Below are 22,840 nucleotides of genomic sequence, written 5' to 3'. Positions count from 1 at the left end.
CTTTTTGTTCTGTGTTTGTACAGAGCCTAGCACACTGGGGTCCTGGTCCATGACTAGGACTCCCAGATGCTACAATAAATAAGATGTGGGCGAGTGCATGAGATTGACGAGACAGAGTTATTGGCTAGAGATGAGGTGAGCAAAGGAAAGATTGGACAGAGAGGCGGAGAGATTGAAAAGGAAAGTGGTTGGGGAGCTGGACAGCCAGCCAGCTGGAGAAAGGGATAGGCGGCTCCGGGTGCTTGGCGAGGTGCACAGCGTGGGAATGGTGCCCCTGCCTGCACGCAGAGGTTCTCGTGTGTGTTCTCGGGCTGGTAGCAGCCTGGCAGGGACCTCTCCGGCCGACTCAACGCTCCCTCCCTCCCCGAGTGGCTGGAAACTCTTCGCTCCCTCCTTCTACCGTCTCCATGCAACACTGTAGCGTGGGCGTCATCTGATCCCCCAATCGGCAGACAGCGGCGGCTCTCTCATTTGCATAGACCTCGCCGGGGGCCAATGGGCTGGCAGCTGTGGAGCCCGTTTGGAAGGCGCTGTTTCCACCCGCGCGGGGTTCCAGCGCGCTGTGTGCCCGTGACAGAGCCAGCGGCCGGGCTGGCCCTAGCAGCCGGGAAGGGACTGGCCGGGCGTCCGGCCTGGGTAGCGCTAGGAGCCGCCTATTGTTCGCTGCGGTGCAGGCTCCTGGGAGCGGCTGCTGAGCCCGGAGGGGGCGCCGCGGGCACAGGATGTCGGTGGCGGGGCTGAAGAAGCAGTTCCACAAGGCCAGCCAGGTAAGAGAAGCGGTGCCTGGGGTGGGAATGGCAGTGCCCCCCCGACTGGCATTCAAGGGTTACCCCTGCTCGCCCCCGGCGGGGAATTACCCCCTCTCACGCAGGGGTTTCCCTTCACCTTCTCTGTCCAGCTAGCAGGATTACCCCCTCCCATACAGGGTTACATTTAAACCCTCCCCTGCTGGGGGTGGGTACCCACTCACCCGGGGTGTTACCTCCAAGCCCTCCCCTTCCAGGAAGAGAGTTGTCAAACTACTCTTATTACCCCCTTGTACCCCGGGATTTATCCCTTTATTCACCCAATCCCTTCCAGGAGGATGACCCCCTTGGGTCTGCCATTTCAGAGACATTATTCCCCCCCATGCTATTATTAATGTTAATTAACTGGGGCAGTGCCACAAAACAATCAAGGTTGTGCTAGGTGCTGTACACAGGTGTCTCTCATCCAAGCTATTAGTTACATCGTATCCCTCCACAAATTGCCCCTTTACTAGCCCTACCCTGTTGCTCTCCTGGTTTTACTCTTCCATTCTGGGATGTCACCCTCTTGTCTTATAGGGGTTACCAACCTCTCCAAGGAGTTCTCCCTTTTCTAGGTGCCACATGCTATCATCCATTTCTAGGGGACTTTACCACTCTCAGCTTCCAAGGAATTGCCACTTCTCCTCCCCCTGGTTCATCTTTTATCATGATCCTTTCCTCTCCTATTTTCTACCCCCTTTATGTCATGTGACTCTCTTACATACTTTAGCTGATTTTCTCTGGGATAGGAAACCCTCTTTGGTAGCAGGTGAATTGATTGGAATGTATCATGAGCTGACATGAAAAGAATGTATTTTTGCTGATAGTTTCAGCAGCCATTCTCTACAGCTGAAGTGTATAGAAATCTGTTCAGTGAAGATGCTGAGTGCCAGGCACCTGTGTAGGTTAGATTGTTTGTTTGTTCTAAGCCCCAAGAGCTATGCAATTCGGTTTGCTATTATTACTGATAATGGTAACACTGAAATCAGCTGTAACCTGTTGAGTCTAGTTAGGCTTTGCTTGTTCTTGCTGTGAATGGAGAAAATGAGGGTTCACTGCCTGATTGCCTGGCTGTCGTTTTGTTGTCTTTATTTCTAGTATCTATGATGCTTTGTGAACAATGCACACACATCAAAAACGTTTGGAAGGGAGTCATGTTCTTATCTTTCCTTGCAATAATGTCTTTCAAGGCATCCGACTAATGTTTGGATGAAACAGTGTTACGAATCTATGGGCTTTGCTCAATTCTCATCATGCCCATGACAAAATGTGGAGATCCCTAGATAAAGTTGCAGGGGGCAACTTGCAGATAGTTTGGGCTTGTTGTGCACCTTGAGTGTAAGATCTCTTATGATGATAAATGATACAACCTTCAATATGGTGCCTTCATAATACAGAGAACAAAAACCCCATAGCTGAGGAAGTTAGAGATGTAACCACAACAAAAGCAACATATAGTGTAGAAATTGCTAGTGAGAGTGTGTTGCAATCTACCCAATCCTCTGGGAGATAATGAGCTAACAGAAACCAAAGTGTTGTATGTCTAGAACAAGCTAATAGAAATGTTTTGAGATGTGATACTGCACTGCTTTCTGTATTTAGTACAGCATATAACCAGGAAATTTTAAAAAGCACATCATGACCCAGAGCCTGATCTTGCTCCCGTTGTGGTCAAGACAAAGCTCCCGTTTCATTCTGTGGTGCAGGATTGAATCCATAGTAAAGTGACTCAAGACACCTGTGATTCTTAAGTAAAAGCACTAGTGTAGCTGAAATTCCAAGGTGGGCTGGGAGTGAGGAAGACATTGCACTGTGTTCTCGAAAATGCTTGAAAAAAATCCAAGGCAGTTGTTTTAGAACAAATTTTGGAAGAATTCAGCAGCTAGTATTGGGTGAAATGGAACAGGGTAAAGTAGTAGATGGGAAACACACAACAGAAATTAGGAGTTTATGTATGGTCAAAATTTATGTGCTATCTGACTAATATGACTAACCCTCACCAATCCATCCTCCCCACAAACATACTCATATACTTTTAAACTAATTTATAGCAGACAAACAAGGAGAGCAAAAAATAAGCCAGAGCAATAAAGAGGTCATGCTAACTGGAAATATTATTATAGAATTAAATTTAGAGAGTGTACTTATAATAATTACAAGATGAGCAAATGTGGAGTATGAAAGGAATATTGCTTATAAGGGCCTTTTATTTGTAAGTGCATAAAGAATAAGAGATCATTGAAGGAGGCATAAGTATCTCTCTGTATATGGAATGAATAAGAGATGTCAAGGATAACTGTTGACAGAAGAGGTAGGCATTGCTTGTGGGGGGAAATGAAATTAATTCTTTGCCTCAGTATTCCCAAAGGAGGATGGGGGCAGATGACAGAAACAGAAAATTTCCCAGAGGAGAAGGAAATACTGGAGGGGAATGAGGATCATGCCAGGCATGTGATAAAGAAAAGAGAACATTTAAAGACTGACAGAACTTGAAGACAAGAAATCTAAAGAAAGAAGCAAGTCAGATCAGAGTCTACACTTACCAAATGCATTAATCATGTTGAAAATACAGAGATCTTGGCATTTCTTAAGCATTTTATGTTGCAAGAGATTCTTAATCCTATTACAACAGGTATGATATTCTGTTCAGCTGGAATAACCCAAAACTCTCTGTTCCAGTCTCTTGAACCTGGAATTTCATTAGTATACATCTCCATTTATCATAAATATAACTTACAAAATTTGTCATTGAACTGCTTGCTGCTCGTGGGACCAGAGAAGACTTCAGAGCATTCTGTAAAAAGAGAGTGCTTTTTCATTTTCTTTCTGTGGTGCAGTTTTTACATCACCTTTCTACAAGCCTCTTGTCCACTAATTTTACTTCCAAGTTCTGAATTTCAGGAAAAACATATTTACAACATGTCTTATACACCACAAACATTTGAAATGACTATTTGAATAACATGGATCTGACTTAAAACATGTGAATGTAGTTTGTCAAAACTTGTGATCACGTAAATTTTGGTTTTGTTTTGTTTTAAAGGTCCTAAATAAAAGTGGCCAGTTTTTACTGCTTTAAAGGAGTTCACAGAAAGTTAAGGATGACATGGTCTTACTACTTTGTCAGGGTACTAAAAGATCCTCTTGCCTGTGGATTTGTTAATTGTATTTTTGAGTTCATGATAAATGTTTGTTTCCTGAAGTTTTGCCCTATTTGTATTTTCCCCCCTCCTTGAGAAGTACAAGTCCACAATGCCCCTCACTTCATCACCCCCACTGTTGGGTAATAATTTTTGATGGTTAGTGATAGATGGCCATAAGAATGTCTTTTATTTACTACATGAACTTAGCTCTTCACTGCTATATTAATTGTACTTTTGCCTATTTCAGCTTCTAGCCTCACCTTATATCGTGTGCAAGCCCATTGACTTCGTTCTGATTTCAGATGGTGTAAGTAAAGTTAGAATTTGGCCTTAAGTACATTATAGCTTTTTGGAGTTGGTAGTGGAAGAGTTAAAAGTCTTGAATAAAACTAGAAAGGCAACAACCACTTTATTATATATGTTATTTAGGCTGAATTTAAATACAGACTATGCAAGCAAACTGGAGCCAGGAGCATTCTCATTTCCCATGTACCTCCTCTGACTGATAAGACACTTAACCAATGAAGCACAAGATAGAAGCACTGGAACATCAAAATAACTCTCATTGGTTGATCACTGGCTCTGAGGGCAGGACATTTCAGAGAGCTGATTAATTCTGTTATGGGCCTCATTTACAACACAGGTTTTCTCTTGATATATTTCCACATTGCTTTTTTTGTTTTTTTTTTTAATTCAACTTACAGAGAACTTTCCTTTTGATCAATAGTTTGCCTGCCATCTGTTACCACCATTGTTGTAGCTTCTGTTTCCTGTTTTTTAACTCAAAAACATTTTGCCACAGTAAGTTAGTCTTACTTTTTTGTACTGCTTTTGTAATCCTCTTTCATATCAGAGTTACATGTGTGTGGTAACCCAAATAGTGGTTGGATTTCATTTTCAGGTGTAAGCTAGGAATGTTTTTTAGAGAGATGTTTCCATTTTTTAATAAAGCTATAAACAGAGATGGCGCATCATGCACCGTAACACTTAGGAGCTATTATTACTTATTGAGCTCCAAAACTGTGTAAGGCCGAGTACCTGAATATAAGGAGACATGAGCTAGTATTTTCAAAGGGGCTGGGCACTACTCAGTGGGAGCTGAGTGCCTCATGCTCTTATTTTCCTTTGAGAATTCATGCCATAGTGTCTGACTCAGGGAGCTTTCAGTTGAACTCTCAATACATTTTTGGCTTTCTTAAAAATATACTATAAGTATAAAACCTGTGGTTGGTGCAGAAGTACTTATGCAACAACATCTTCTGTATTTACAGCCTACTCAAACAACTCTGCTTAAACAGTTATCAAGTATATTCCTTGCATTGGCTTCTGAAAGATAGCAGTCGTTCTCTGTGAGAAACACAGAGATGTTAACGATTGATACCCAAAGACTAACGATGATTTAACTAACAACATAAAAAGCAAATATTCTCCTGTGACCTTTTCTCTTTATATGCCCTTAATGACACAGAAGTCTCTCTAAGTAATGGATCTATAGCAAATATTTTTGAAGGCCTCCTTGAATTGATTGTACTGTTCACTGTCACCAGTGCCTGCTTTCAGGCCAGAGGCTGATCTCTTTGACGTTCTAATTACACCGATTTAAGTGGACTAAATCAGGAGTAACTCTAATGTAAGTATGATCAGAATCAAGACCTTAGTTATGTCCTTACCGAAGAATGTGTCTCTGTATGTCTTTTCCCCCCTCTTTCTTTAATGTGTATATCTCAAAGGTGGATGATATTAGCCTGCATGTAACACTCCCACCTCTTATATCTTTATTTAAATCAGGGCTGACATAGGTTGTCAATGTCCTGATGTTAATCAATTTGTTTTATTTTTACTATAAACTAACTCAGTGCTGTGTTTAAATGAAAACTGGAGTAAATACATCCTAAGTTAATAACCTGTGATGTGTTTGTGTGTCTTTAGAGCAGGGTGGGCAAACTTTTTGGCCCGAGGGCCACATCTGGGTATGGAAATTGTATCGCAGGCCATGAATGATCCCAAAATTGGGGGTTGGGGTGTGGGCTCCGAATAGGGGTGCAGGCTCTGGGGTGGGGCCAGAAATGAGGAGTTCAGGGCGCAGGAGGTGGCTCTGGGCTGGGGCAGGAGGTTGGGGTGGGTGTGGGGGGGTGAGGGCTCCAGTTCTGGGCTCCAGTGTGGGCTCTGGGGTGGGGCTGGGAATGAGAGCTTGGGGGTGCAGGAGGGTGCTCTGGGCTGGGACTAAGGGGTTCAAAGGGTGGGAGGGGATCAGGGATGGGGCAGGGGGCTGGGATGTGGGAGGGGGTCAGGGGTGAAGGCTGTGGGTGGTGCTTACCACAAGCAGCTCCTAGAAGCAGGGGCATGTCCTTCTCTGGCTCCTATGCGGAGGCACAGCCAGGCGGCTCTGCACCCGGTTCTGTCCTCAGGTGCTGCCCCACAGCTCCCATTGGCCGTGGTTCCTGGCCAATGGGAGCTGCAGGGGCAGCGCTTGGGGTAGGGGCAGCATGCGGAGCTCCCTTGTTGCCCCTACACATAGGAGCTGGAGGGGGGACATGCTTCTGCTTCCAGGAGCCACACGGAGTGGGGCAAGCCCCTGACCCCACTCCCCAGCTGGAGTGCTGGAGCAGGGCAAGCCCCAGACCCTACTCCCTGGCAGGAACTCGAAGGCCGGATTAAAATGTCTGTAGGGTTGGATGCAGCCCCCGGGCTGTAGTTTGCCCACCCCTGCTTTAGAGGAACCAGCAAATCTTCTTATTTCTCTGTAGTGTCTAGGAGAGGGCTGAACACTACAGAGCACACAATATTTGGGAAAATTTGGGACTGGGAGTGTATTGGGGTCACCCTGCAAGAAGTAACTAAAACTGGTAGAGACTAGGGAGTGTGACTGATGTTTTGCTGGCAGGCTTCTGGGGTCAGGGTTGCTGCAGTTATACATAGACACTCAGGGTGTGACTTGCATACTTGGTGCTATCTGTGAACGTCCCAGGTAGAGAGTTACAGTATCAAAGCATTTGGAGCACTCAGCGTTAAATGATGCTAAGCAAAAGGAATAAAATAACAGATATCTCACCCACCTTGTATCTCATATCCTGGGACCAATACGGCTACAACACTGCATACATAAAGTCTTAAGTAAATAAACCTTTCCTGTTCATTACCCAATGTCCACCTTGTATTTAGCTGTGACACTCTGAATACATTTCCCAGACTTGAAGAAGATCTCTGTGTAAGCTAAAAAGCTTGTCTCTTTCACCAACAGAAGTTGGTTCAGTAAAAGATATTACCTCCCCCACCTTGTATCTCCTAATAAGCGTTTATAAATATTAACAGAAGCAGAGAAAGTAGTACCTGGATAAACCAAAAAGAGGCAAATAATATATGTGAAAGAAACCCCAAGTCTTACTATTGAAATTGAGAGAAAAACTTGTATCACATAGTACAGTGTTTCCCAAACTTGGGATGCCACTTGTGTAGGGAAAGCCCCTGCTGGGCTGGGCTGGTTTGTTTACCTGCCCCGTCTGCAGGTCTGGCCGATCACGGCTCCCACTGGCCATGGTTTGCTGCTCCAGGCCAATGGGAGCTGCTGGAAGTGGCGGCCAGTATGTCCCTCAGCCCGTGCCACTTCCAGCAGCTCCCATTGGCCTGGAGCAGCGAACCATGATCAGCCGGACCTGCAGATGGGGCCGGCAAACCGGCCAGGCCCGCCAGGGGCTTTCCCTACACAAGTGGCATCCCAAGTTTGGGAAACACTGAGCTAGACCATCGCTGACAGGTGTTTGTTGAACCTGTTCCTTAAAACTTCCAGGGATAGAGATTCCACAACCTCCCTAGGTAACTCGTTTCTCTTTAACTACCCTTACAGTTAGGAAGATTTTCCTGATGTCTAACGTAAATCTCCCTTACTGCAATATAAGCCCATTACTTCTTGTCCTGTTCTCAATGGTTAAGGAGAACAATTTATCACCCTCTCCTTTATAACAACCTTTTAAATACTTGAAGACTGTTATCATTCCAGCTCCCGGCCTCCAGTCTTCTCTTCTATACAACCCCAATCACTCCTTGTAAGTCATGAACTTCTAGACCTTGATTCATTTTTTTGCTCTCCAATTTGTCCACATTGTTCCTGAAGCATGGTGCCCAGAAATGGATACAGTACTCCAGTTGAAGCCTTATCAGTGCTGAGTAGTGTGGAAGAATTATTTCTCATGTCGTGCTTACAACACTTCTGCTAGTACATCCCAGAATGGTATTTGCTTGTTTTGCAACAGTATTATATTGCTGCCTCTCATTTAGTTTGTGATCCGCTATAACTCCCAGATCATTTTCTGCAGTACTCATTCCTAGGCAGTCATTTCTCATTTTGTGTTTGTGCAATTAATTATTCCTTCGTAAGTGTAGTACTTTGCATTTGTTCTTATTGAATTTCATTCTGTTTATTTTAGACTGTTTCTCCAGTTTGTCAAGATCATTTTGAATTCTAATCCTGTTGTCCAAAGTGCTGGCAACCCTTCTCAGTTTGGTATCATCCACAAACTTTATAAATGTACTCTCTGTGCCACTACCCAAATTATTTATGAAAATATTGAATAGAACCAAACCCAGGACAAATCCATGTGGGACACCATTTGAATATGCCCTTCCAGCTTGACTATGAACTATTGATTACTCTCTGGTACAGTTTTCAAACCATTTGTGCACCCACCTTGTATAGTAGGTTTGTCTGAGGCTATATTTCCATTGTTTGTTTATGAGAGGGTCATGTGAGACAGTATCACAAGCTTTACTAAAGTCGAAATATCACATCTACTGCTTCATATTTGACCTATCCAAAAGTCTTAGTACGCTGTCATAGAAGGATGTGGGTTTAGTTCCCAGCTCTGTGACAGATTTCCTATGTAACATTGAGCAAATGATGTAATCAACCTGTATCTCATTCTCAGTTCCCCATCTGTAAAACAGGGATGGTACTTCCCTACTACACAGGTAGTGAGGATGTGAGGATAAATCTGTTAACCATTGAGACACTGAAATACTATGGGATGAGTCCTGAGCAAGACAGAATTACTCGCACCTGTCATAAAAATGTTTAGCTAGTCTGCGCAGCCAGCATGTTAGCAAAATGTTTGCCAGATTTGTATGTCTATGGTGGCAGGACAGTGAGGGAGGAAGGGAAGCCTCCCTAATCTTTAAGGCATTCATTTGCACAGCAGGAAATGGATGTAACACTTTAAACATCAATAACACTCACAACGAGGGCACAATAAAAGGGCTACAGTCAAGATGGACAAGGAAAGAAGGATGAACTTGTGGTTGATCACAGAAGTGAAAAACAGTCTGGAATCTGTTCCCAGCATTGCCACGTACTACCTCTGTAATAGAGGACATGTTGCTGAAGTTCTCTGTGTTTCAATTTCTACACTTGTAAACTGGTGATGGTAATATCAGTTGCCCTGGAATATTGTGGGGCTTTCTTACTCAAACATGTAAAATGCATTGTGATCCCCAGATGGAAGGGGCTTTAGAAATGCAAATGATTATAGTATTTGATGTCTGTGCAAGCTTATTCCCAGTTTTCAAATGTCTCTTTTCAGACTAGACATTTTCTAAAAACTCCCTGCTCTCTAAAATTAGGGGTGCTAGGATGTTTAAATCCTCATGCCAGGAAACCCACACATAAGGGCATGTCTCCAAGAGAAGCAGTTGTGACCATTTCAGCCCCCTCATGGGTCATGAACTAGCAGAAGACGGTAGTAATATAAACATGCATTTACAATTTCTAGAAATGGAACTTTTAAGGCTTGCAGTAGGTGGATCACCAAGTCTTGGAGCTGAGAATCTAATATTGACACAGCCTGCAATTCTGAGGGCTTGCAGGTGTGTGTTTAAAAACTATTCTCAGAAAATCATTACAGTAGAGAAAATTTGTTTTGTAATAGAGTCAGATCTGGAACTGTCTTCCTTAAGTTGTGTATCCTTTTAAAATTGTCTTGCTTTATTGGAGCGTGTCACGCAAGCATAATGAAACTCCAGGCTGAAGCTGACACTCCATTCCTAACTCATTATTATTGTCTGAGTCACTGCAAAACATATTGTGTGATATATTACAGTATGTTCTCTTGAGAACCTGCAATACTAAGGACAAGTAGACAAGTTAAGCACAGTAAAAGTATCACTTTTAAATGTCCTTGTCTTTATTAGTTTGCATCACTACCTAAATGCTACTTGAATCTATTGTCTTAAATATTACTTTTGTTAAAGAGAGCCAAATTCTCTTATCAGTTACACCAATACGGAATTTAGCCCAGAAGCCGTATTTTAAACACAAAAGGACCGAGTCCGCTTTTAGTTACACTGGGGTAAATCTGCAGTGTCTCAGTGTAGTTTCTTTTATTGCTACATATGCATACTAACAGTGTAAGCAAGATAAGAATCTGCTCCTCACTGCCTCAATCTATATGCACCATTCCTGTTGACATAAATGGGAGATCCCTGTGTGTTCAAGGGTATGACAGAGTTGCAATTTAAAAACAAAACTAAAGTGAAGAATGAGTTGAAATATATATTCCATCTGCTTATTGTGCGTTCCATGAATCAGACCCCTCTGTAACGTCCATATAAACATATAAGAAACCTGAGAAGTTACAAAAGGAGTGATGAAGTTTTCTAACAAAATTGCTGCCTTGATTTGTAATTGTGTTGTTAAAATTATTCTTCTATTAATACCACTTTCATGTTTGTATATTAGGACAGTATAACTCTATATTCTGTACCATTCTTATTATAAATGGATCTCATTCACACACACCACAGAAATGAAGCTACTTCTGGAGTTCTCTTATAGTTATCATGTAGAAAATTGGGAGATGAAGGGCACAAGATACAATTTTTTAATCACACTTTTAACAGGCCCTATTAGAAAGTGGACTGTTGAGAATCTACACTATATAGCCCTGTTCTCTCATCATCAGACGCATTTTTGCTAAAGTTAATATCAATTACTCATATGCACTGATGTGAGCATATACCCTTTAATTTCTTAAAGTATCTCAATTATCAACAGCAGCGTAAGTGAAACAAAAATAACTTGGCCTTGCATACTGCCTTTCCAAAGAACAGGGCTTTGAGTCTCTGATGAGAATAAGTTCTGTTTCTGAACTACACTAATTAAACTATATTTTTTTACATTGTACCTAATGAAACGTACAAAAGAGCCATCACTGTAGTGACCTTAATCTAGTTAGGAAGAGAGTATAACTGTGACTAAGTATGGAGGCTATGACCTTATATGAAATCTAGTTTTTTTTCCCATGAATGACAGTTCTCGTGATCTTTGTGTGCATGTTTGTATTAGAGATTTATAGCCAAAGGAAGGGGAAATTTTCCTCTTCTCTTTGTTGAAGCTTAATGACTCTAATATAAGCACTGCTTAATAATAAGAGTGATATTTAGTTCTTATCTAGCCCTTTCCTTCCATAGATTTCAAAGTGCTTTATAAAGGAAGGTAGTATCATTGTTCCCATTTTACAGATGGGAAAATTAAGGTACATGGCAGAGAAGTGACTTGTTCAAGGTCATATGGCATGTCAGTGGCAAAATCAGTATTAGATTTCTTGTGTCTTTACTCCAAATCCAGTGCCCTTCAGTTAGAAATACTGCCTTCTGACTTAAATGGGATTTGGGTCTGTGTAGAAAGGTACAATCCACCACTCAGTATATTCCCTCCCCCCCCCGTTATTAAATTTTGCATGCAGTTGCTGGTTGGCATAAAACTGTGGGTATGATCTTCATATAAATATTTTGGGCCAAATTTGTTGCTGGTATCATTCCATTGATTTCATCAGAATTACAGCAGGGATTAATTTGGCCCTTTCCTTTAACATTTCTGATTTTAAAAATGATTCTATTACTATCAAGTGACAATTTAAAAGCTAGGATTTTCAGGTAGTGATTAACCAGAATCTATCTAATTATATAGAAGATCTGTCTCAGGTTGTTGCTCCCATTCACAATTCTATACTTGTTCTTTATTTTCCTGTTGGTAGAAGTAGAAACAGAATTTTGAAAGGTGGCCTCACTGTCTCCAAAGTCACAGAATGCCACCAGTATGTACTTGTTTTCTATCTCCAGAAGAGGCTATAACACTTCTCAGTCTGGCTTCTGTCACAGTAAAGAGGAAGGAAGGGGGAAAGAAACCATATGAAAGTAAATTATTAATCAAAGCCTAGAACTTTTCATCCACTTCAGTGCTAGCAGTTTCATTTTGCTACCTAGAAATCCCTTCCTAAGAAAGTCATGATAAGATTTTAAAAGAAAACAGGTCAAATTTTGCTGTCATTTGCAGTGGTGTAAATCCCACAGAAGTCAATAGAAGTGTGTTATTGTAAATGTGGAGAGAGTCTGACTCTGTGTTTACTCAGCACCGAGTTTGCTAGCTTCTCACTTTGTGATCTTTCAAAAGATAAATATTCCTCACTATAATTTTCTAAGCAAAATACTAAGAACATTAGCTGCTTCACACTAGATAGCTGTGCAAAAAGTATGAAATATAGTAAAACCAAACAACATAGCAAAAAATTGGCATTTTCCTCATCCTTCCCTGCAGCCCCAGCACACACATGCTACGGCCAAGATCTGCCATCAGTTACAATGCTGCAACTCAGTGGAACTTCGCCCCTCTTATTATGTAATTTACATTCATGCTAGCCTGAATCTCCATGGCTCTCTCCTCTGTGTTTCATTTCCCCTCTTATTAAATTAATGGTGTGTAGTTGGAAAGACAAGCATAGAAACACAATTGATGTTGATTTGCAGCTTTAGGGTTAAAAAAAATATCAATACAAAGTTGACTGAAAGGAATCTGAAGGCTATTTTCTCTGTGTTTGGTTAAGTGGGAGAAAGGAGAGTATTTTTATTTAAGCCTTAATTTTAATACACCATCAAAATAAATTAGTTTCATATTCACTGTACTGTCACTAATCCTAATGTGCTCATATTAAGTGGTATTGTAGCCTCTTTTATAAGAGTTCCTTGTAATCCAGCATGAATTTGTCATTCAAATAAAATAGTGCCACATGTTCAGATGAATATTGGAGACTAAGAACTCAATGGGTAGTGCTCCATTTTATCATCAAATTAAAGACGTTCCAGGATCACTTAGACTCTAACTCCACTCCTTGCAGTTGCTTGGAAACATACTCTGGAATATTGCCAAGGTTATCATCACTGGGAAACTCAGGCTATTGAATTAGGCCAGGAAAAAAATAAATGGGCAGAAATCTCAATTTTTGAGGAAAATGCAACAGAAGATACACAGAGTGAAATGTGAATTTCTCTAGTGGATGCTTTCTCTATTCAGAATTGGCCCTCTGTGTCTTCTTATTCCAAATATTTATGTTGCTCCTCTAAAGCTTGTTTAGCCTGAAGCAACTACACACCACACCACAGAAACACTAACCCAGGAACCAATCCCTGTAACAAACCCGGTTGCTTACTCTGTCCCCATATCTACTCTAGTGACCCCATCAGAGGACCCAGACACATCAGCCACACCATCAGGGGCTCATTCACCTGCACATCTACTAATGTGATATATGCCATCATGTGCCAACAATGCCCCTCTGCCATGTACATTGGCCAAACCAGACAGTCTCTACGTAAAAGAATAAATGGATGCAAATCAGACATCAAGAATGGTAACATACAAAAGCCAGTAGGAGAACACTTCAGTTTCCCTGGACATTCAATAACAGATTTAAAAGTAGCCATCCTTCAACAAAAAAAACCCTTCAAAAACAGACTTCAAAGAGAAACTGCAGAGCTACAATTCATTTGCAAATGTAACACCATTAATTTGGGGTTGAATAGGGACTGGGAGTGGCTGGCTAACTACAAAAGCAATTTTCCCTCTTGATATTGACACTTCCTCATCAATTATTGGGAGTGGACCACATCCACCCTGACTGAATTGGCCTTGTCAACACTGGTTCTCCACTTGTAAGGTAACTCCCTTCTCTTCATGTGCCAGTATATTTATGCCTGTATATGTAATTTTCACTCCATGCATTTGAAGTGGTCTTTTTTTTTACCCATGAAAACTTATGCCCAAATAAATTTGTGAGTCTGTATCCACAAAAACAATGAGGAGTCTGGTGGCACCTTAAAGACTAATACGGCTACCCTTCTGATACTTGTTTATAGCTTAACCCTTCTGCCAGGTGCAGGAGTCAGCAACAAGGGCCAGGTTCAATATCCAGGAGTTCCCCTTAACACTACAAAACAGCACCAGCTTGAGCACCACCCAGTAATCTGAGAAAATTTAACACCAGCCCCATGGTGCCTCTAAGAAGCAATATTTCTCCATTGGCCGCTGTTCTCTGCTTTCAGTAGCTGCTGGAGCTTCCTGCCCCCATGACCTCACATCCTGATGTTCTGCTGTTTAACCCAGCTCTTAGCAATTTCAGATCTCAGTGATTTCAGCAGATAGTGGGGAACCTCACAGCCAGTGCAGTCTCCATGGGCATTGTCCCTACAATAAGGTTTAAAGCTTAGCTCCTAGACTAGCTCAGCAGTGATGCCCGCTTTAGGAAACAAGGACCCTCAAGTGATTCTAATAAGCTCTGACATTAAATGCTGGAGAGGGGCAGTTCAAATGGTGTCTAAGACTCTTTGGGCAGAGTCCACAGCACCAGGTAGAAACCCCTGTCCCCACCCACTCTCTTCTTCACTGGGAGTTGGCTTCCCTACATCCTTAGCAAGTGGGGTTCAGTTTAGGGTGACCCCTTCAACCAGGGCATACTACACACAGTTCTGCTGCCCTTTATTCGCACAGTAAGGATAACAACATTTCATTACCCCTGCATTCAAAATACTAGAGTGATTTGTAGCCCCAAACCAGGCAAAACTGAACATTTTGGCAAAGCAGCTCCATCTGCTGTGCATCTAGGCAGAGTTCTCTGGGACAATACAATATACATTAATTGGAGGAAAGTGAAAAATGATGCAAAATTGGCAACCTTAATGATAGTTCTGTGTTAAAAGCTGGCTTATTGTCATTAGTTACTTTGCTTGTTTTTCTAGCTGTGAGCCCTTTATACCTCCTTAACATGCTGTCTAGCCTATTTGCTCTTCCAGTCATCTTTCCATTTTATAAGATAATTGCCCCCAGTTTTCTCTGCTCTCAAATACTTTATTTTTATAGAGATTCATTCAAAGTTTTTCCACCAATTATCTCTATTTTGATTACTCTAGGAGTCAAGCTATATTTCCAGATCAATTAATCTTTTCTAGTTTTGATTGTGTATTTTCCTACAGCACATTCAGTGGGAATGTAACCTTTCATCCCTTCAAAGGAATAGTCCTTACCAGTTTTTTTAAAGTGAAGTATCTTGACTTTTTAAATCCAGTTATAGCTTCAGATATTTTGTATGGTTCATAAGCCATTAATAAATTCACTAGTAGTTATCCTTTGAGGTTTGATGATCCATTTTTATAGAGTCAAACAATACATTTTGATATTGTAGTTTTTATTCCTCTTTGAGGACTTTCAATTAGTAAAAATAATTGGTGGAAACTGCTGCTTATCCACGATAAAAAAAAATTGTGATCTATAAAAAGAGATTATGGCTCATATTTGGAAATGTTAAAAGCTATTCAAAGGTCTGACCCAACACCAAACTGAAATTAGTTAAAGAACTCCCATTGATTTCAGTGGTCATTGGATCAAGCCCTGAAGGGTGTGATTTACACTCTTTGTAGTTGAAGACAAACTCGGGCTTGCGGGGCTCAGGCCTCACTAGAGCCTGGGCTCCAGCCCAATCCAAGACAACTACACAGCAATGAAACAGCCCCATAGCCCCAGCCCTGTGATCCTGACTTGGCTGGCATTGACCAGCCATCAGGGTCAGCTCCAGGCACCAGCATAGTAAGCAGGTGCCTGGGGCAGCCAATTCAAAGGGGCAGTACTCTGTCCGGTATCGGGGCAGCATATCTGGTTCTTCGGCGGAAATTTGGCGGTGGAGTCCTCAGTCCCTCTCTTCCTCTTTGAGCTGCCGCCGAATTGCCGCCGAAGAGGAAGAGAGGGAGGACCCGCCGCCAAACTGCTGCAGAAGCAGCGGCATGGTTGAGCTGCCTCTGAAGTGCCACCGCTCTTTTTTTTTTTTTTGTGCTGCTTAGGGCGGCAGAAAAGCTGGAGCCGGCCCTGCCAGCCATGAATATCTAGTTGCTATGTAGACATACCACAGAGTTCTTCTTCAGGTGTGAAATCTGAACAGAAGTTGTTCCAATAAAAGATAGCCTGAGAGACAAGGTGGGTGAGGCTTTGTAATGTACATCTTGATACAAATAAGTGCTGTATATATTAGAGGTGGGCCTGAACCAAAATCCCACATTCAGACGCTCCCAAACTGCAGGGAAATTTGGCTCCAAAGTTAAGCTTAGTGACTCTTTTAGATAACAGTTTGTAGCTAAAGATTCCAACGTGCTCCACAAACTCTAGATATGATATAACTACACCAGTATCTGCATGCCCCACTGGAGAGAGAGGTGAGAAGAGATAGCAGCCTTTAAGCAGTCCTTAGCATAAAATACAAGATGACTAGTTGGAATATTTTGAGCTATGAGCATTTGTCCTGTGTGTGCTAAAATATATAACCAGAAAGCCTAACCCCTTTCTTTGAGTTATTTGAAGTTTAGTGCCAGACTAAATACTAATATTAGTAGCATGAATAGAAAGAAGACATTTGTAAATTGGGTTAAGAACTGACTAATTGACAAAAAGACTAGAAAAAGTTGTCAGTAGGGGATTATCATTGAATGGAGGTGTTTCTAGTGGGGTTCTGCATGGATTGGTACTAAGCCTGACACTATTCAACATTTTCATCAATTATCTGGAATTAAATATGAAATGACTGCTGATAAAATTTGCAGATGACACGAAGATTGGCAGAAAGGTAAATAATGAGGACAGAGCAGCCATACAGAGCGGTTCACTTGGTATACTGGGCTCATTCAAATAAAATGTGTTTAAATACATTCAAATGCAAAGTTATACATCTGGGAACGAGAAATGTAGGCCAGACATACAGAACAGGGACTGTATCTTGGGAAGCAGTGAGTCTGAAAAGGATCTAGGGGTCCTAGTGGACAAGCAGCTCAAAAAGAGAAATGATGTGGCAAAAAGGTCTAATTTAATTGATTCACATGGCGTATCTTTTAATTCATTCATACAGCAACCCTAAAGATGTTGCCATTGCATTACAAGATGGAGTATTTTTATATGTTCAGTTTCTCAGATGCAACATGCGAAATGTATCAAATGAACTGTTTTTTAATAAGCATTCTGACATGCACAAAGCAATAAGACTATAACTCCCCTAACGGTTTTTGGTATTCTAATAGGTGAAACTGGAGTAATTCTTATGTTTAACACACCCATATGGTCTAACTGTTCTAAGTTGCATGAAAGTAAGTTCAATTTCCATTGTCTTGGGTTTTTTAAAAAAAGTGAATTAATTTTAAGTCTGACAATTATAGCTCTCCAACATAGCTTATGATTCGTGCTCCGTAGCAAAGCACATTTATTTATCCCTTTCTCTCACTGGTCTTCAGTAGAATCTTTGTCTACAAGGCGTTGTGCCCGCACAGGAGTTGAAATGCTTCTTGATCTCTTGCACTAACATTTCGGGGCTGCCTTTCAAAGGGGCCTCAGTTATGATTTCTTCTTTGTCCGTGCATTGAGCTTTACCTGGCTACATGTGCAGTTGGTGGACACTCAGGTGTTAAAATCATTTGTCCACCCACTCAGGAATTAGTGCTGCCAAGTGTGTACCTAGGTGCTCTCACACACAACTTTTCACAAACACAGGAGAAGGTCAGTGTTTGAAAATCAGTCTCTGGGTGTCTTATATGCTATGGGCCTGCCTGCCTGGCTGCACGGATGTGGAGGAGTAAACAAGAATCTTTCCTACCCCAACCGCTTTCTCCACAGCACAAAAGCGGCACACAACATCAGGAACTGCTTGCTCCTGGACCCATTCCCACCCATCCTGAAAGCAGGATACAAAAAAGGAGGCAAAGAGGGATGGAGAAGCAGAACCCTGGCTGGGCAATGCAGCTCTGAACCATCCATGCTAAGGCTTAAGAACCACAAGCCAGGCATACATATGTTTCTGCGTGCTGGATTGCATGTAACAAAGTTGTGACAGTTGAACCACTGGCTTGGTTTGAGGTGTAGCAATAAAGTAAAGCAAGAAGAAGCAGTGACTTCCTCATCTCAATAGCAGTCACAACAGTAGCAGCTGAGGTGGGACCAGGGACAGTGATGCAAACAGCAAGCTTATTTGTGTTTTGTTTTGTTTTTGTTATTGAATTGTGCTGTGGAATACATAGAACCCTCAGCAGTCACAGTAATGTTTGAGATTGTAGGTTTTGTTTTTGTTTTTTTAAATAATACATGAGAACTGTAATTAGCCTCTGGGCGACATCAGTACAGAGAGCAGACATCCTAGGTTCCTTCCCAATTCACCGCGGGCCTCATCCAACTCCCATTAAAGCCAGAGGTGCTGTAAGACTGTCATTGACTTTACTGGGAATTGCACTGGGCTACTGTCAGAGCCTCTCATCTGGATTTTTACTTTCAAAATCTTTGCCTATAAAACAACTTATGTCAATTATTTTGTAAAGGGCACAAGAGCAGAAAGAAGCACTGCTTTATTGTTCGAACATTGTCTCCTTGAACTGAAAGGTTATTTTTGGATGCTGAAAAAATGCCAGCCATTTTTAAAAGAGAAACCGAAGTGACTTCAAGAACTCAAGAGCAAAACAGACAAGGAAGTCTAGATAATTCAAAGGCAGGGTTGGTTCTTTCTTTGAAGCAGAACAGATCGTTGCCTAGCGCAGCAAAATATTAGTGTGAGTAGAATGTTCAGTAACAGTATGGGTGACTGAGAGGTTAGGTAAGGGGTGTTTTACCAGTACCCTAAAAGCAGCAGAAACCCTAAAGCCAGCCCTGTTCAAAAAGTAAGAAATTATACCTAGGTACATAATTACTGCTGCCTCAACCAAAATAATGGGGATGAGAAACAATTAGCAAGAGCATTAATAAAATTCAAAAGGTAAATAAATGCTGAAACAGTAAGCAGCATTTTTAAATACCAGATTATGGGGGTGGGGAATCAATAAACTATTTCTTTCGGGATGAAGCCATCTACAACTATTTCGTGATTATTTTTTTTAAGAAGGAAATACTTTCTAGAAGAGCAATAAATAGAGTTTGTTGCCAGATAGTTTGTCAACTGATTATCAGTTTTTCAGGCACACAGAATTAATTTGCTGCTTGTCACTGAATAGAATATTGGGATAGCACTGGGGGATTAGTGTTTGAATAAAGAGAGAAATTAATTCAAAATCTGTCAAAACTAAAACTAGGATTTTTTTCAATTCCAAGTTAATTCATTGTATTTACTTGTAAATAGCAGTTACAATGGAATTTGGCTCGTAGAACCAAAGACACTAAAAGGCTGTACTAAGAATCAGACCAAGTTACAAGGGCATGTTTTTATTTTGTTTTAATTAATTTTATTTTAGTTGACAATCTTGCGTGGGGAAATTGTGACACTTCATCTGGGCATATCGGACCTGCCCATCTTGAAGACATTTCTTCAACACTATCACTTAAATGGATGTGATAAAATTATCTCTTTTGAGCTACATCTCTATCAAGAAGTTTCTTATTACAGCTTAATAAATAAATGCATGGCGGAGGCACAAGTTCATTTGCACTGGGACTTTCAAAATTAAAAATGTCGCTCTTGATTATTTGCAGTGTTGAAAAAACATCCCTCTGGGTTTACTATTCTGGAGTACAGACTAAATTAGGCCTTGTCTACATTAGGAAATTCATAAGCTCTGAGCAGAGAGGTAGAGGACAGTGTTAGAAAGTATGCATCTTGTCCACAGTAGTCCTCCCACCATTGCTACTACCAACGGAACAGTACTGGTGCAGAAAAACACAACATAAAACGTGTAGGGCTCAATCCTGCTGACTGTTACATCACATTTACATTGGAATTACTCTTCTGCCTTCAGAGAAGTTGATCCTGATTTACTTTGGCATTATGGAAAACAGAATTAAACTAGCCCCCTCCCCACAAATGGGTGAAATCATTTGCTCTCTACTCAGCTTTTATTCAGTCCTTACTCAGGCAGAGTTCCCACCGAAGTCAGTAAGACGTGAAAAGACAGTGTGGAAGGACTTTAGTGTCTGGACACACTGGCACTGGAGTGTGGCACTGGAATGTGTCTGAGGAATAACGCAAAGGAAGAAACAGCGAGTGAGCAAGGTCCTTGGGATATGGTCCAACATTCCCTGTTTCTTTATATATTTTTATTTACAAATATGCTGAGTTGTGCTATTAGACCAGAGCTGATTTTAAATGGCCTTTTAATATTCTGTGAAAGCTGTCCAATAAACAGGAATCTCCCTGCTCATGAAAATCACAGCAGGGAAACTGGGTTTTCATGAATAATGCACTGCAGTTAGGTGCATTCAAGAATCAATTATGATGTAAATGTTTTAAGTAGTTTAGCAAAAAGAACAAGGAGTACTTGTGGCACCTTAGAGACTAACAAATTTATTTGGGCATAAGCTTTCCTGGGTTAAAACCCACTTCATCGGATGCATGCAGTGGAAAATACAGTAGGAAGATATATATACACAGAGGACATGAAAAAATGGGTGTTGCCATACCAACTCTAACGAGACTAGTCAATTAAGGTGGGCTATTATCAGCAGGAGGAAAAAACTTTGTAGTGATAATCAGGATGGCCCATTTCAAACAGTTGACAAGAAGGTGTGAGTAACAGTAGGGGAAAAATTAGCATGGGGAAATAGTTTTTACTTTGTGTAATGACCCATCCACTCCCAGTCTTTATTCAAGCCTAATTTAATGGTGTCCAGTCTGCAAATTAATTCCAGTTCTGCAGTTTCTCGTTGGAGTCTGTTTTTGAAGTTTTTTTGTTGAAGAATTGCGACTTTTAGGTCTGTAATTGAGTGACCAGGGAGGTTGAAGTGTTCTCCGACTGGTTTTTGAATGTTATAATTCTTGACGTCTGATTTGTGTCCATTTATTCTTTTGCGTAGAGACTGTCCAGTTTGGCCAATGTACATGGCAGAGGGGCATTGTTAGCACATGATGGCATATATCACATTGGTAGATGTGCAGGTGAACGAGCCTCTGATGGTGTGGCTGATGTGATTAGGTCCTATGATGGTGTCCCTTTAATAGATATGTGGACAGAGTTGGCAATGAGCTTTGTTGCAAGGATAGGTTCCTGGGTTAGTTGTTTTGTTGTGTGATATGTGGTTTCTGGTGAATATTTGCTTCAGGTTGCGGGGCTGTCTGTAAGTGAGGACTGGCCTGTCTCCCAAGATCTGTGAGAGTGGGGGATTGTCCTTCAGGATAGGTTGTGGATCCTTGATGATGTGCTGGAGAGGTTTTAGTTGGGGGCTGAAGGTGACGAATAGTGGTATTCTGTTACTTTCTTTGTTGGGCCTGTCTTGGAGTAGGTGACTTCTGAGTATTCTTCTGGCTCTGTAAATCTGTTTCTTCACTTCAGCAGGTGGGTATTGTAGTTTTAAGAACTCTTGATAGAGACCTTGTAAGTGTGTGTTTGTCTCTGTCGGAGGGATTGGAGCAAATGCAGTTATATCTTAGAGCTTGGCTGTAGACAGTGGATCGTATGATGTGGTTTGGATGAAAGCTGGAGGGTGGTGGTGTTTATGTGACCATCACTTATTAGCACTGTAGTGTCCAGGAAGTGGATCTCTTGTGTGAACTGGTCCAGGCTGAGGTTGATGGTGGGATGGAAATTGTTGAAATCAAGGTGGAATTCATCAAGGGCTTCTTTTCCATTGGTCCAGATGATGAAGATGTCATCAATGTAGTGCAAGTAGAGTAGGGGCATTAGGGGACGAGAGCTGAGGAAACGTTGCTCTAAATCAGCCATAAAAATGTTGGCATATTGTGGCACTGCTATGGGTACCCGCATGGCCCCACAGTATGCCAACATTTTTATGGCTGATACAGACTAACACGGCTACCACTCTGAAACCTGTTAAGTATTTTAGTTACCCATTACACACATGGGCCCTGATTCATATGCTATGTAATATTTCATGTTTAATTAACTAGGTTTTTATTTTTATTTTTACTCTTTGATTTGAAATCCAGCTTATGTTCCTTTTAGCAGAAAAATGTTGCAGGTTAATTACAACTCTCTGAAATGTCCATGTGAGACTTAATGCTACATATCGTATTTGTGGTAGGTACCCAGCAATATACCGGCACATCACTATGGCCTTGATTCAGCAAGGTACTAAAAAGTGATGTACCTAGCTTAAAGCACGTGCATAGCCCAGCTGAAGTCAGTGGGCTTAAAGTTAGGCTACGTCTGCACCCTGAGCTAGCAGTATGATTTCCCCGCTCATGTAGGTATATTCACTCTAGATCTCACTGAGCTAGCAGAAGTATAAATAGTAGTGTCATGGCATTAGCACGGGCATCGACAGTGGTGGCATGGCTAAGAACAAACCCACCTGAAACCAGTGGGTAGGTGCTCAGCATGGCAGAGCCGTGCCTCCACTGGCACTGCCTGTGATACTGCAGCTGTACTACTTATACTCACGCCAGGGCCAGCTCCAGACCCCAGCGCGCCAAGCGCGCACTTGGGGCGGCATTTTGCCGGCAGGGCGGCAGGCGGCTCCAGCGGACCTCCCGCAGGCATGACTGCGGAGGGTTCGCTGGTCCTGCAGCTCGGGTGGACCTCCCGCAGGCATGCCAGCGGATGCTCCACCGGAGCCGCGGGACCAGCGGAACCTCTGCAGGCACGTCTGCAAGAGGTTCCCCGGAGCCGCAGGACCGGCGACCGCCA

At 41.9% G+C, this 22,840-nt stretch overlaps 1 protein-coding gene across 3 annotated transcripts in view; it reads left to right on the top strand.

Moving 5' to 3' along the window:
* Positions 1-502: 502 nt before the first annotated feature.
* The window catches only part of SH3GL3 (SH3 domain containing GRB2 like 3, endophilin A3), a 74,839-nt gene continuing 52,501 nt past the window's right edge, over positions 503-22,840 (top strand). Inside the window, exons 1-2 of one of the 3 annotated variants that reach the window (XM_044981230.1) lie at positions 503-767; positions 4,179-4,238. In XM_044981230.1, coding sequence (XP_044837165.1) covers positions 723-767; positions 4,179-4,238 — 105 coding nt within the window. In that variant the 5' untranslated portion in view covers positions 503-722. The remainder of the gene's footprint in view (positions 768-4,178; positions 4,239-22,840) is intronic. The other 2 variants (XM_044981228.1, XM_044981229.1) reach the window with 2 other exon arrangements.

The sequence above is a fragment of the Mauremys mutica genome, chromosome 11 (genome assembly GCF_020497125.1).
Source record: "Mauremys mutica isolate MM-2020 ecotype Southern chromosome 11, ASM2049712v1, whole genome shotgun sequence".
Classification (NCBI taxonomy): domain Eukaryota; kingdom Metazoa; phylum Chordata; order Testudines; family Geoemydidae; genus Mauremys; species Mauremys mutica.
Note: the sequence above shows the minus strand (reverse complement) of the source record. Positions and strands in the feature narration are given on the sequence as shown.